Source organism: Lagopus leucura, unplaced genomic scaffold, assembly GCF_019238085.1.
Source record: "Lagopus leucura isolate 7727_CA_CO unplaced genomic scaffold, USGS_WTPT01 Super-Scaffold_100034, whole genome shotgun sequence".
NCBI classification, from domain to species: Eukaryota; Metazoa; Chordata; class Aves; order Galliformes; family Phasianidae; genus Lagopus; species Lagopus leucura.
In genome coordinates this window covers 3,106,643-3,122,513 of record NW_024962283.1, presented here as the reverse complement: position 1 = coordinate 3,122,513, position 15,871 = coordinate 3,106,643, and the positions used below count along the sequence as shown (strand labels likewise).

The 15,871-nt window shown below is 45.2% G+C and overlaps 1 protein-coding gene across 1 annotated transcript in view; it reads left to right on the top strand.

Annotated features, from left to right (window-relative positions):
* UBASH3B (ubiquitin associated and SH3 domain containing B) overlaps window positions 1-14,942 on the top strand; it is a 55,375-nt gene extending 40,433 nt beyond the window's left edge. Inside the window, exons 7-14 of the mRNA XM_042882552.1 lie at window positions 3,492-3,627; window positions 3,897-4,017; window positions 4,914-5,036; window positions 6,740-6,832; window positions 7,518-7,662; window positions 9,385-9,491; window positions 9,904-10,013; window positions 10,316-14,942. Of these exons, the coding sequence (XP_042738486.1) occupies window positions 3,492-3,627; window positions 3,897-4,017; window positions 4,914-5,036; window positions 6,740-6,832; window positions 7,518-7,662; window positions 9,385-9,491; window positions 9,904-10,013; window positions 10,316-10,453 (973 nt within the window). The 3' untranslated portion in view covers window positions 10,454-14,942. The remainder of the gene's footprint in view (window positions 1-3,491; window positions 3,628-3,896; window positions 4,018-4,913; window positions 5,037-6,739; window positions 6,833-7,517; window positions 7,663-9,384; window positions 9,492-9,903; window positions 10,014-10,315) is intronic.
* Window positions 14,943-15,871: the final 929 nt, after the last annotated feature.

Below are 15,871 nucleotides of genomic sequence, written 5' to 3'. Positions count from 1 at the left end.
GCAAAAAGAACAGCTGTTTTTTTTTTTCCCAGAATTGTAAGAGGAAAGCTTCAAAAAGCAAAATACATGAGCCAGAAATGCTCATTTGGGAAGCCTGATGTTTGTTCTTGTTTGCTCTAAATCTTATGATCTGAAAGTCAAGGACACTTCATGACTGCTCTGCTGCTAGTTCTGCATCCTGCAAGTGAAAAATAACCTTCCTGAAATGAGCTCAACACTCCTTTAGGCTGAAACTGGCTGCATTTGTAGCAATGTTAGGAGATCTGTTCTGACTGAGCCTGGGAGGGCACCTGGCCACAGCTATGTTAGAAACAAAATGTTGTGTAGAAACAAAGTGTTGGTGGTTTTTCTTACCCCTTGTGGCACCAAGGTAGAAATCTTCTGGTAGCAGCACAACCTACTGGTGAGCTGAAGCTGCTTGGAATGAATCTGAACTATAAATCCCATCTGTGTAGTGCATGTATACATCTATACCTTAAAGCCTCCCCAGTGGGGTATTTTCTACACCACCTTGTGTGCCTGTGAATTAGGGGGCTGCCAAGTCAAAAGGAGAAATACTTCACCCTCAGCACACAGAGCCCCAAGGAAGTGGGAAACCCAGCAAAGGTACAAAAATTGGCTTGCCTCACAGAAGCCACAAAAACCAGGCATTCAGTGCCACAGGTCTCTTGCATATACATTTAATGGCATACAGCAGGGAAAAAAAAAACGTGCCATCTTTGCATCTGTGCACCCAGCACCATCCAAAAGCTAAAACTTGTGACGATTCCCTGCACTGTTTTTCCATTACCAGCAAAGCTAGAAATAGTCACCTCCTCCACCCCCAAATGGATATCAGCACTATAGATATTACATAGCAGGCTATTTTGGCTCCCTGAGAGAGGCCAAAGCTATTCCTTGCCCCTTTAATAAGCCTGAGAAATCAGGCTTGGCACAAGTAGAAGGGGGAGGAAAAAGAGCCCTAATTTTTCAAGCTATTTGTGCCTCAGTGGGTTTTTTTTTCCACTGTTTTCTTCCCATTCTGCAACAATATCTGGTTACTTTCCCTGGAGATCCTTCTCACCCTGATAGCAGTGAGTGACAAAGCAGAGGAGTCCTTTCCTACAATGAGCACTAATGGCATTGTGTCATGATGGAGACCTTCCCTCCATCACCTCCATTCTTCAAGGGGTTCCTGGCCAGGATGACATCGCCTCCGGAACACAGCAATGTCACCAGGAGCGAGGAAGGCAAAGCACCTCCCCTGTGCCATCTAGAAGACAGTAGATGCTATTGTCTGCTTCAGTCTCTGTGTGCCAAGAGGAGGAACCACAAGGCTTTGGGAAAAGCTTCCAAACAATGACCTATGCTTAGAAGATGACTAAGCTGAAATAGTGTCAGTGGTTTCTGTTTTCCAGCAGTGGAAAGGAGACATGGCTGAAGGCAGGGGGGTGGCTCTCCTCCAGGCACAGTGAGATAGGATGCCTTTGCCTCATCACCACTTGCAGTGAATCCAAGCATCTATTTATAGAGAGTACAGCATCCATGGCCTTTCAGCAAGGGCTTAGGGAGAAAATTAGTCTCAGAAATGGTGCAGCAGTTCCTCGGGAAGAGGAGTAGTGAAGCAAACCCTCAGTATTCTCCTGGCTGGTGCTCCTGAAAGACTGCAATGTGGGCGAAGCAGTAAGAGGCTGAGAGCTGCAACACTGCACTAAAGACCAAGATGGGCCTACCTAAGAACTTAAGCTCCTTCTCACCCTGAGATGTTCACATTTCTGGGCTAGTGAGGATATATCCATGTGCAGCTGGTTGTGCCTGTGCTATGGGCTGACCGCTGAGCACAGGGATGAATGCCTGCCTGTGCTCCCTGCTCAGGGCTTGGCACACACAGATGCACTGCAGAGCTGCTGGATCAGAGCTGCCCTTATCCTGCCAGCTGGAAGCACAGTCTGAGCATCTCCCTGCAATACATCATATGGATATACAGGAGGGTTAGACAGGATTTCTCACCCCAGCACCTGGTCAAATTTCTCACAGCTTATCCACCAAATCTCCTCCTACATTTAACTGGTTTTCAAGGTCTGCCTGGTACCTCAACTCATCCTTGCACCCCACTCCCACCAGATAAGGGGCCAATATCAGTACCAACAGTGTAGCACTTTTTACATCTTCAAACTGGCACAAGACAGACTGAATTTGCAGATTGGTTCTTTACAAAAATGCAGATGACCTACTTTTGTTCCACTGGTAGGAGCATGGGTGTTATTTTAACAGCAGTGAGAAGCTCCTCTGAGATTTTATCCTATCTAGGTGCTCATCAGGAAGCAACTTCTGATGTTTTTAAGGCACTGAAAAGTGCAAGCAAAGGCAACCATTTCTGTCAAAGCAAATGACCACGTGCATTAAATGACAACCTTTTAATGACTAAGCAAGTGCAGCCCATTCAATGTAAGCGAATGAGCAGAGAGTCACTGCAGGTTCTGTAATTGCCTGTCAGTTTGCTCCCCTGGGTCTTGGTCACAGGCTTTGAATGTCTGGGCATGAGAGCTGTACTCAGAGGGAGCATCAGCAGATAAGCATGAGGGAGAATGGGATCTATTATGTCCCTCTGGCCGCGTTTCACAGGAAGAAGCACTGGTGAGAATAAATTCCCACTGTAGATGGGAAATGGAACAGACAGCACTGAAAAATGTGGATGCAACCACCCAGACTGAACACGTCACTTCCCTACAAGGCAGTACAAATGTTTTGTGCACAGGAACCATGAGAAGTGCCCAGGATGACAGGCAAGGCTGTGCTCCAGCTTTCCACTGTACCCCTTAAGCAGCAAAGCACTGATGCTCTCCTTGCTCCTCCCAGTCAAAAGGAGAGATGCAGTCAGCTGTAACCAGCAATTCTGTGTGCTGACTCTCCATCCTACAGCTTGCTTCTTGCCAGTAGCAAAAGGGACATTCCAGTTCTATTTAATATGGGTAATGGTCCAGAGAGCAATCCACTACACTGGTAAACAAACTAGTATGTGTATTTCCCATTTGTAGCACAGCCACTGACCAGCCCAAATACCAAGCACTATACAAATATAACTAGCAGCAGCTCACACCACTAAGACAAGAGAAATTTCTCTGTAGCAGTTAGCTTCCAAACTGGTCCACAAAGCCGTGGTGAGTAACATGCAGCAGGTCCCCAGATGGGGTTGATGCTGGCCCTGTGGCTGTGAGAAATGTCCTGGCATTTTCCATGAGAACATTAAAGGTCTGACGGCCTCACAGACCAACGCCTGCACACTGCTGTTCAGTGAAACTGTTCCTAAGGAAACAAGAAGCCCATCAAGACAAGGTTCATCTCTTCATGTGTGTACATTACCTAGCAAGGTGCTCTCTAGGCAGATCTAAAATACAAGTAATAAAGTAATAATGTGAACTACAGTAATTATCATCTGTTCCTGCAGACAGCGGCCCAAGGGCATGAAGCCTGAAGCACTCCCAAAGCCAACACCTTTCTGTTTCTGGCAGGTCCTACTCAATCCTGAACACCACGTCTTCCCCCTCCCTTCAAGCATTCACCGACGGAGCTCTGGAAAGAAGACAGCAGGAAGACCAAGGGCCTGGGGACACAGGGCCACTCACCATCATCTGCCAAAATGTGCAGGTAGGTGCCCTCACACACACAGATCACACACACCTTCAACATCAAATTTCCAGCAGCTGTTTATTTCCCCAGCTCTTATCCTCTGGTCCCGTTTCACTGCCTGTGCTAGAAGTTTCCACTTGCAATTCTCTACAACTTCAGAGAGCTTCCTGTACCTGCATGAGGCTAAAAGCAAGAGCTGGCCGGCCCTGGGTGCCATTAGCAAATCAGATCTCAGAAAAAAACTGCACTTTCATAAAGGCCAAACATGCTGTCATTTTTTCTTTCAGCCACTGAGAATAAGCAGCCAGCCAGGGCCTCAGAAGCGCTGCCTCTTCGTCTGCAGGCATGGGGAGAGAATGGATGTTGTTTTTGGGAAGTACTGGTTGTCGCAGTGTTTTGATGCCAAAGGTGAGTGGGCTCCTTTGGGTCCCTCAGGCTCTGGGTTTAGGTGAAGGAAGGACAGTAACAGCTGCCCAGAGCAAAGCTGAGATGGAAACTCTGGTTTCCAAAGCAGTGCTTTGACATTGTGACAGGACTGCACCGGAGGCAGCAACAAAAACCAAGGAGTAAATACTGCACTTGTTAATGTTTAGAAAAGTACTGCAAGAACAAATTCTATTAAAGTAGTGTCACCTAAAGAGCATTTTCATTTGGAAGTGATGCTGATAGTCAATGTCCAATGCAAACACCTGTTAAAACTTTGTATATTTGTTCTTGGTCCTAAATGTAAAAGGGTACATTTTGAGTGCCTTTCAGGGTGCAAACTAGAGATGGCAACCCAGTAATATGACTGTAGGCAAACTATGATCTGCCACGAGTCCCCGATATATTTCTTTGTGTGCATACACTTAAGACAGAGACTACAGCTACAGACCATAATCTCAGGCATTGTCAGCTTTAGAGCTGTTTGGAAATTTATCAAAAAAAATATTTTTCTATTTGAAGGGATGATTTTACAGCTACCTTCTTTCCAAGTCACATTTGAAGAGCTCTGATATTTTTACGCCCCGTAGAAGTGTACAAGTTGGTGTTTCAGTCTTTGTGGGATGAAAATCACTTTCTTTTTGGCAACCCTAAAGATAACTTGAAAGCATTAGGAACATTCCTTGCAGATTTTGAATGAATACAGCTTAATTTTGTCAGGTTCTTGTTAGTTTTACATAGGAAACACTGCTTGGCAGCCAGGTCTGGGCAGTGCCTGCAAGGTGCAGACATTATAGCGCAGGAGGGAGGAAATAGGCACAATGCTTTCTGTCTCTCTGACCTAATAACTCCAGCAAGTGCTCCTGACCTCTCCCTTGCAGGCAGGTACGTGCGCAGTAACCTGAATATGCCTCACAGCTTACCTCAGAGGAGCGGCGGGTTCAGGGACTATGAAAAAGATGCGCCCATCACTGTGCTTGGCTGTACGCAGGCGAGGCTCGTTGGTGAGTTGCCCCTGGCAGGCCTGAGTTTGCCCAGGAAGCTTTGCTATCTCCCTCCCACGCACTCAGACACAGAAAGAGAAAGCACAAAGCAGAAAGAATGAATCAGGGGCCCCAAACTAACACCATTTCGGTGCTTCAGGAACCTTCCTGAAGTCTCTTACTGGCAAGCCCCTTCTTGCCTCATTCAGGTGCTGCAGCTGAATGAAAGGCAAAGCAAAAACCCCAGGCTGTGGTATAACATGAGCCATGAGCAGTGCATTTAGTACTGCCCTGTAAGTGTGCTGCACTGGAAGATGGTGTTATTACCAATGTCACTGAGAAATGCAGCAATGAATGCAGACTGTGGTCTTGCCTTGATTTTGACAATCTTAAAATGTGATCTGCAGTTCACCACACCGATGTACTTTCAGCAGCCTATCTGGGTTTACGTTTGCGTGGCAAAAACACACTCCAAATTACTCCCAGTGTTCACCCATCCTCATCGCTGACTCCTCATCCTGTGAGTTTGTGTACAGAAAGATGATTATTCAGTAATCAAGGAGCAAATATTAAGCCCGGTGACCAGGGGAGCCCGATTCCCTAAAGGACAGAGAACAGCACTTTGCATTTTCTCCAATTCACATCCTTCAGAGCACTTCACGTTGGTCACATACAAAGTAGGGCAGCTAAAATTATACTTGCTTTCTAAACAAAAATAAATCACCGCACGGCAGCGGGACGCACGCTCTCCACGCCACATGGCATCAGGGTTTGCAATATGCACATAACAGAAGGCAAATCTGGGAGCAATCGCAGCTCACTTGGCTGCCATCATTAAATGATCCCAGCACACAAGTGTGTACGTGACCAGGCACCATCCAGCTGCCTGTGCTGCTGCAGCACCGACCTGACCTTGGTGCTTGCTGGAGCCCTAATTCCTCCCACAACTGAGCAAATGAGCAGCAGCCCCATGGCAGAAGGCTGCTACACATGCAGCTCTTTCTAAATTAGCCCACTTCTCCCAAGAGATTTAGAGATTGCTTTGACATGGTTACAGCCATCATTAAACACATGAAGTCAAGGTTAATAACCCCTTCTTACTCCCACCTTTGTGCCCTGCCTCTTCAAATGGAACAAAAACATGACTCTCGTAGCACAGGTCTGTGCGATGCTCAGAGCCCTGTTCTCATTTGGTTCCCTTAGGCTTCGTGAGAATATTAATAACCCTAAGAGTGGAGCTGATTCTTATCTCATTTTCAGTGATCTTCCACCTGTGTAATGAAATGGTAATTTATACTAGCAAAGAATCGAGCCAATTGAATTAAGTTGGGTTTGAATTAAGTTGAATCATTCTGATTTATGACTTTTAAATGAAATTAAATGAAATTCAAGCTCCCTCTACAGTTTTTCCCTCAGTGCACTATTCACTTTTTGGCTAAGTACAAGAGAAAAAGAAATAGAGCAAAAGCTGCTGTGCTTTTTTTGCATACTGGTTAAGTACGTAGAGGCACATGGCACAACAAACGCAGAAAAATGTCCCAGTTCCACAGCTGTGCACGCAGTAATAATAAAATATGATGGGTACATTCATTTCCTGAGACACAAGCAGTGCAGCTGGGAAGCTCCTGCAGCTCCTAGCTGGGTGGCACATACCTACATGCTGCTGTTGCTGCTACCATGCCATTTGTCAGTTTTTATTCACGGGCTTTACAATCTGCTTGCAGGAGAAGCCTTGCTAGAAACTAACACCATTGTAGACTACATCTACAGCTCCCCATCCCTTCGGTGCGTACAGACAGCACACAATATCCTGAAAGGTAAGAACCTATTGAGCAGGAAAGGCTGCATTCCTCTGGCTTTCTGGGAGAAACATTGCCAACCAGATAAAAGGCAACGTGGCATGGGAAAGCCAAACAAATGGTAGTTTAGGGTGAGGATTATTTCTGTGGGAGTGTACTTTGCAGCAGAGCAACACCACCTGGAAGGAGCCCTCTTCTTTCTGCAGGGTGGGATGAGTGTACAGCAAGGGGGGTGCAAGCCCCGCAGCCAGCACAGGTCTGGGGTGGGTTTTGTCCCCACGCAGAAGCCAGGAATGTGTTTGGGGCGCATCCAGCTCAGCTCTGTGCTGCCATGGTGCTTCTGCAGTCGCTGCCACGGGAAGAGGAAAGCATTGCAGAAACTAGGAAGGGAAACAGCAACGAGGCATGAGACCTCCTGGTATTGAAAACAGTTGAAAAACAGCTCCAAAATGCAGGCACGCCTAAGTTCAGAATATTGCATGTAATTGCTGGCCAGCAGTTTACATGCCTTTGTACATCACATGCCAAGTATGTAGATCAACTACTTCCCTCTTTTCAGAATCACTATTAATCAACTGACTACTTAGTGTCAAAAGAAAACCCACTATTTAGAATCAAACCTAAGCATTAGAGCCACAGAGTCTTGCTGCTCTCCTCCACAGCCACTTTCAATGATACAGAGCTTCTTTTCTGCCTTTTCCAGGTATGCAACAAGAGAACAACCTGAAAATTCGGATAGAGCCAGGCTTGTTTGAATGGACCAAGTGGGTCTCGGGGAACACACTACCTGCTTGGATACCCCCCATGGATTTAGCTGCAGCTACTCTAAGTGTTGATACAACCTACAGGTAGCACCAAGGGGGGTGGGGAGCATGGGTTGCTTTTTGGGTTTGTTTTCAAAGAGGGACACTGCTGCATTTCTAAACTTAAGCATGGCTGGCAGTGACCAGAAAACCCTCAAAGTCTGTTTGTTTTGATTAATTTCCTAAAATGTAGGAGCTAAGGCTCAGGCAGAGCCATGCAGCCCTACCTTTGGAGTATGGGGGAAACAGCAGAAGTAGTTTTGCTGGCTCAGTTCACTGATGGACTGAATAGCATCACAGCTTCAGCAATGCCTGCCCTGCCCTTTCCCAGGGAAAATTGCTTGTCTGTCTATCCTGATAAGCATGATGATGGATCTTAACTGTGAATTTCATATCATCCTGGGGAGCATGTGCACATCTGTCAGTAATTCAGGGTCTCCTGCATCATCAGCATTCAGAGGTCTGCCACCAAGAAGTTTGAACACAAAACAGTTATCGCTTCTCAGCAGTTATATCTCAAATATTTTTAGTGCAAAATTCTGCACGTTCCTGACTTGAGTCTTCTCAGTTTTCAACCCCAAAAGTGATTGCTGAAAGTAAACAAAATAACCATCTGCTTGAAAACACATTTGAATGGCAAATAGATAAACACCACTGATCTTTCCCCGACATTCATGCTGCTCAGTCCTGGTACCACATCCCCAGCTCCTGCCCACATAGCTCTGCCACCACGGTGCCCTCCAGCCCAACACACAAATGCTTTTTACTCCAAACTGCACAGAGAAAGGCTAAATAAAACCTAGCAAAAAAAAAAATCGTAATGCAGCAAAGAATAGACGAGATCATCCGTTTGGGCTTCCTACTCTCAAATTTAGGATTCTTTTATATGAGCTGGGCTCACAGAGCTCCCACAAAGAAGGAAACTCCCCAGAGGCCACAGGGCTCCAGCCTTCCACCGCACCTCACTACCTGCATCGCTGGAGCTTGGCACACTACTTTAGCATGAGCCTGATAATGGGCTGAGCAACCTCAGATCGAAACAAAACCTTCATAGCAGAGCATGCACACGCAGGAGTTCCACCTAAATGGGCTTGGTGACAAACACGTTGTTTCTGGGTTTTTGTGGTTATGATATCACCAGAACTGCTGGTGTTTCCCGGAGTCCCAGCGCACTCAACTGTGTAAGGATGTTCAAGTGAAATAAGCAGCTGGAACTGCAAAAAGCAACAGAAAGAAAACAAGAACAAAAATAAAACAGAAACACCCTGATATTTTTCATTCCTAATTATACCATAAAGTCACCAGTGTTGTGTCTTTTTGGTCTGCAGCTAGAACTAAAACACGTCTGGCTATCTAAATAGAGGACCCTACACTGTATTTATCCCTGGGAGGGTAGCAAATGGCTCCCATATAGCAGAACAGCTGGACCACAGGAATCTCAGCTACAGAACACACCTGCCTTCCAAAAAGACAATGACAAATGCTCTCAGCATGAGAGAAGAGCCTGTTCTTGTGTGGGACTGGGAGATGCCCCCTGGTCCACCTCCCATCACCGCAGTAATTCCTGCAGGCAGAGCAGGTCACTGGATGAAGGAACAGCTAGCTCCCTTCCTAGAGTAACAGCATGAAAATCCATCACAGCAGTCCTCACACTGAGCTCTGGGTCCCCAGGGGATTGGAAGAGTTAAAAGAACATATACTTTCAGATGAATCATAAGCAGCACTTCTAACGCTTCTTCTAATTTACCATACTTGTTTTGCTCACAGACCTCATATTCCTGTCAGCAAGTTAGTGGTTTCTGAATCTTATGATACATACATAAGTAGAAGCTACCAAGTAACGAAAGAAATCATCAGTGAATGTAAAGGCAAAGGTAAGTGCTCCACTCTCAACCTTTTATTTTTGTGTTTGCCCACAAGCCTTGGCAGCACTGTGTGATACTGGTTGTCAAGGGTCTTGGAAATGGAAGCCTGAAGTAATTGGTGGAAATCCATCCAAGTGCTTTAATCAGAATTAAGTTTCAGTTAGAAGAAAAGCATGTGCAAGACAGCTGGAATCTCACCAGACATTTCAAAATGAAACAGCACTGAGCTAACTGATCCCAAAAACTGAGACGTGCTCTATGTTGATAAACCCTGTCTTTCCCTGCATGCACCAATTTAACGTGCTGTCATACAGTGAACAGGACCCACTCTGAACATTTCTAATGGTCAGCTCCACCTCAGGCACTGTCCCTAGAGCTGGGGACACTCTCACACCTCAGCCTGCATTTCTCACTGTTTCAGGAAACAACATCCTGATAGTGGCACACGCGTCCTCCCTGGAGGCTTGTACCTGCCAGCTCCAAGGGCTCTCGCCACAGAACTCCAAGGACTTTGTACAGATGGTCCGAAAGGTAATTAGCAGCAAGGGGTAAAGTTCGCTGGCTTTAAAAAAAGAGAGATTTGCAACCTGCTTAGCCAGGCAGAGGACACTTTGTTCCTCTCACCTGATCATTCAGCCCATTCCTGAGTTTCCTGCTTCAGAAGTCAGGAGGGTAAAGCAGATTGGTTAAAGAGGCTTTATCTGAGGTGACATTTCTGTAACAGAGCAGGCGGATCAGATGCTCACCTACAGCTGGGCACAAAGTGCAGCTGTTCTAAGCCTGCACAGCTCAATCCCTGCTTACTGCTTTCATTTCCTTCTCTCTTCATGCAGATTCCATACTTGGGTTTTTGTTCATGTGAAGAACTAGGAGATACAGGTGTCTGGCAGCTTACAGATCCCCCCATCCTCCCTCTCACACACGGACCAACTGGAGGCTTTAACTGGAGAGAAACCTTACTACAAGAATAAGCAAAGCTACACGAGCAAGGAAAACCCACGGCCTTTCCAAGCGTTGGAGAATGTCTCTTTTTTCTTGTGTTTATTGACAGTGGAAAAATAGTCATAGCGTTACGTGGATTACACAAACAGCTGTTCTAGCATATCTCACACGGCCAGAGTCATGCCAAAATTCTCATGTACAAACGAGGCAAACACAAAAGGGAGCGATTGGGGTGAAAATATTAAAATATAAGTTGAAATTCTTGCTCCGCAGGGAGGCTGTTCAGTCAGTAGCTCAGGTAGATTTCTCCACCATGAATGGAGCTCTGATCACACCAGTAACTTCCACTGCCTCCCGCACCACACCAGTAACAGCTAGCTCTGTGTGAAAGCCCAGCATTCAGGAGGGGCTTTTTCATTGCTATTTTCTGCAGAGCAGTAGCAGGCTTGCTCAGGACCACGTGCTCACTCCTCACTCACAGCCCCCAGGTTCTTGGCACCTTTCAGAGGGCACTCCACCACCAGCAGGGAACAAGAGGTCAGCACTGACTCACAGGCAGCACCAGATGCTCCTCTCCTCTGGTCCAGCCCTCTGCTGGGTGCTGTGCTGGGCACATTGCTGATGCAAAGGCTGTGGGATGCTGATCTGCATCAGGAGAAGTGCTAAGTTTCACAGCACTTACTGATGAAGATGGCACATCTGAAGAGGGCATTGTGGTGAACAAAGACCAGGCACTGTTTCTTTTAAGAAGAGATGGAATAAACCTTTTCCAATCAAATATGGAAGATTTATGAAGTGGCTTTGTTCCCCTCTTTATTTAGAGGATTGAAATCCACTCTTGTGCACAGACCTAGCATGAAGCATTTGTGTCTTTGTCATTTAGAAGACCCTGAAAAAGAGGTTCTGCCTTTACTGAGATTTTTGTGCTGGTCGTTACACAGCAGTGGCTTTCTGCCAGCCCTGGTGAAGCTCTGCACTAAGCAGCTTTCTGCAGAGAGTAACAAACTCAAAACAACACTGAAATTCAGCCTTTGCTGCCTGCTCTCCTTCCAAGTGCCATCTGTCATTAAGACAAAGCAGAGCTGAAAAATCAGGGCACTGAAATTCAGGAGCAGTATGCTTTGTTCTACATGCCAGTAAGGGAAAAGTTAGCTTTTGGGAGAAGGGAAGGGCTTCCATCTGGACCTACAGCTTTTGAAATCCCAGGAAGTTCTGCAGCAAACAGAGCTGCCTTCCTCATAGTGCAGCAGCCTTGTCCTGCAAGATGTCAACACCAGCTACTTCAGAAGAGAATGCTACAACACCCCACAGAGGAGAGTTTATAATGCTAATTGACCTAAAGAAAGCTGCTCGGAAGCTAATCAGCTAGGTCTTCAGAATGCTCCTACAGATGTTTGTGTAGCTTACTTTGAGAAGGTACAGAAAACATGCTTACATGGGACAAAAGAAGACTTGAGCACACTCCTTCCTTGGTGTAGATAAAAATAACAGCAGGCCTAAATTACCCAAAAAGGTGATTGCTACAATCTAGTCAAAGAAAAAAAGATTTGCTTACCTGTCCCAAAGATCACAGCTTGCCAAATGCTCCAAAAGAGGGAATCCCCAGGTAGAGACCCTTCCCTTAGGGCATCTAGCCCTTAAATGAGGCTTAGGGAGGGTAGAACCAGGCTTCTGGTCTCACAGGTGAATTGCTTTCACTTGTGTTCACAGGGCTGGCTACATTTGAACCATTATTCAGAGTATGTCCATAAAATACAATCATATTTACCAGAAAAGAGACTGGCATCCTAGGGTACCCCTCTTCTACCCAGTTTTCCCTCTATAGAAAGCACTAATATCCTTATTTAAAACATTTGCACAGAAGTTTATAGAGGCCAACTTTAACAAAGGCTTATAGTTCATAATAAGATCAGAGCTTGATTTGGGGCAAGTTTCTTTGGGGCAGGAGTAGTGTCACCTTGCATTGGATAAGATGTAGCTGCACTTTCAGCAGTCAGAACAAACAAGAAGTGGTAAATTGCAACAACACCTTGTTTCTAAAGCAGGTAAAACGCTCTGCAGCTGTGGTGTAACGGATGTTAAGGGGCTGAACTCAGCTTTGTCTCCACTTTAACGAGCTGATCCTGAGCTGGCCAGGGCAAACACAGCAGATGCTGTACAGATGTTGACTCAGCAGAGAGCTCATCCTGTGCAATATGTACATTGTCACAATGCATATCAGTATCTATTATTTATACATTTATGACTGTAATACACGGTTGGCCATTCATAAGTGCATTACAATACCAGGGATGTATACTGAAAAGTCAGGGAAATAACAAACAAGATGACAGAAAAGAACTGCTTCTCCGCAGTTATACGGCTGTCACTTTAGTTTTTAACTATAATTTAAACTCTTCTGGGCTGTGTACAGACGTTTTGAAGAGCGTTTCTGGCTTGTTTTCCTCCAAGCTTACTCACTGCAAATTTGCAAAGAGTTTATTTAAAACTGAAGAGGCGACAATCACACGACAGCTGATTTGGTTACTGATGAGCGTGTGATTCTCCGGATGGCGTTTGGTCAGCAAGGCGTGATGCAAAGCAGTGCAGGCTGCTGAAGTCCTACTGCAGAGTTTATTCAGACAGAAGCGTGGAACAGAGAGGGAACAAAAACCTGAATGCACAATTTGAATAGCGTACTAGCTGATCTTTGCATATAGTAAGTAATGCAAAACAAAAGTGTTCTGTTTGAGAAGGTAAAATATGTTAAAATACTCTCTTCTTAAAAAACTATATTTTTGGATGCTTGGGAAAGTATTTTGACAATTGCAGTCTTATCTCGCATTAGATTTTTCAGGTGTCAAGAATGTCAGGAAGAAAATCTTCCTTCCTTCCAGCATTTTGATTTCTTGTAGGGGCTTTGTGTTAAATAATGTCATGTTGATGAGGCTTATTGGGAGAAGAAAGAAAAAAAAAAAGATGTTCATTTTCCATTTTTAATTAATGTTAAGAATACAGAACAGTTGCTGCTTCACTTTCACTCCATTGCTGCTCATTAATGTGTATTTAATGTCGCTTCAGTGTTCTGTCACAGAAGAACGTTAGGCTTGAGCTACCAAAAGCAGGTGCAAGTCTTCTCCTTGCCATCCCTGGGAGCTGCATCAGATCCCAGGAGTTTAATTAGGGTATAGAAGGCAGGCAGCAGTTTCCAGATTTCTCCCACTCTTCCCAATTAAGGAATGAAACTGGCAACCTGCCAAGAACATGGCTCTTTCAGTGTTTCCATAAAGCATAATCCAAGGGTTGTGCTAGAAAAATACAAGAATCAAAGCACAGAATCAAGCTGTAGCGTAGCAGTTGCTGATGGGATGGCACTAGGGGGGGAAAACTGGTGTGTTTCACCAAGTGAGGAATTGAGCAAGGCTTTGCACAGGGCCTGTATCCCTGGACAAGATGTTTCCCTGTGCTGAGGAGGCTGGGAACCCACTGCAGTGTGCCCCTACCTGCTGCCTTGAGCTCTGCATTTCTCATTCAATGCAGGTGCCAGGTCTCAAGTTCCATGAATTTTCCCTGCGTTTAGTGCAGTGGTAGCTAAAAGGAGAGGTTCTCAGCAAGTGTGAATTGATGCCCTGTACTCCCATCAACAGAGCTTTGCCTACTCATGCAAACTGAGGGTGTAGGTGATGCCATCAGACAGAAGCATCCTCCCTTTTTGCTCGCTCAGTTTCAGAAAGATCAGCTGATGGCAGGAGCCTTCTCCCCTCTGTTGGTAGCTGCTGGTATCAGCTTTATTAGGCAAGTGATAATTAACATCACCAGAGAAGCAGTTGTTTAAAGATTTCTGTGGGAATTATTCTTCCCAAAAGCAACACGGGCAGTAATTCTGCAAAACAGAGAGGAGAGAAGAGCTGCTAGAAGGCTGCTGCCCAGCGCTTAAACAGAGGGGAAATTATTTGGACTTAAAATACAGACGTGAAATGATGGTGGTAGCAAACACACTTAAAATGGTGAATGAATGAAAAAAGAACACAGCAGTTCCTGTGATCAGTTGCATAGGCTCCAAATTGCCACTTAGCTCTCACCACTTCCCCAGATACACATGGGGAATAATGGTGACCCATCCACACGACACAACAAAACACAGCCATCTCCTTTCTGTTCCTTCCCATTAGAATGTATTTTCTGAAGTTTCTCTGTGGACAGTTCTTAAAACTTGATGTTATCAGTGGATACATTTTTTTTTTTTTCCATTTTAAACCTATTGTACCATTCTGTTTATTATGTTTTCTAGTGTGAGCAGATCGTATTTATTTGAGAAAAATGTTTGCTGTTTAAAAAACCAATAATTGTATTGCCAAAAATAGCTGTAATTACCTGTGACATCTGTATTTTTTTATTTTGGGGGGGGGTGGGGGGGAGAAGGGTTGGTTGGTTGTTTTTAATCTCAAGTGCTAACAACTGTTAAAACAACCATTGCATTTTAATTTGCTTATTTCATTAAATGGATTTCTCTGAAGTCAAACAAAAGCAGCTCGTAGGTGATTTAATAAAGATGTGCTCCCGCACCTTGCCCTTCCTATTTAAGCGTTGCTCTGCTGAAACATGGAAGAGAAAGGGGAACGTGAGCTCTTTCCCCCTCCCTTCACTGTAGATGAAGTTTGTTTATCTGACAGCAGATGGCACAAAACCCTCTCAAGTCTTTTCCTGCTGCACGGGGACCGGGTTTTCCCTCCGGGTAGGAGGCAGATGGCTCAGTGTCGTCTCTACTGCTCCGTGGCTTTTCCCCTCAAAGTTTCTTCACTGTCATATTTGGATGCATGGCATTGGAAACACGACTTTTAAACAAAGGCTATGTCTACCTCTATAATACACTTTTGGGAGCTCTTAATCCAGCAGTGTTATCAGCCACTCAGACTTTTCATTCAAATCAACTAATTGCTTTGAGTTTTATGGCATACAGCTCTGTTTTCTCATGGAACTGATCATGTCAAGGTTAAAGCCACAGCTTTTATCAAGCGTATGCCAACAGAGCAACGCTTCCACACACCTGAAAATTTAATGGAAGTAGGTTCTAATAAATTAAAAATGAAATGCATGATGTATTTCTAATTAACCATTTTGTCCAGCTCGCTCAAACCCATGTCCTGCAAACACATAATGATTTTATACCACGTTTCATATCTTATTAAAGCCAGCTCACTTTGACAGTATTTACCATTTGCAAAAGCGTTGGGCAGCTGCAGAAAGCTGCCAAAGGAAGACGTGCTGAAACCTTGCTGGAAGGCAGCACACACGAGTCCTTCACAGAAAGGAGCTCTGCCTGCAGCAGGCTTGGGTGAATCTCATGCTCTTCCTTCACATCACACACTTAGGAGACAAAGAGAGCTCTGCTATGCCCCAGCTTGCCTGAGAAGGAACAAGGGGACTTGGGAAACCCACTGCTCCTCTGGATGCCCTCAATGCATTCA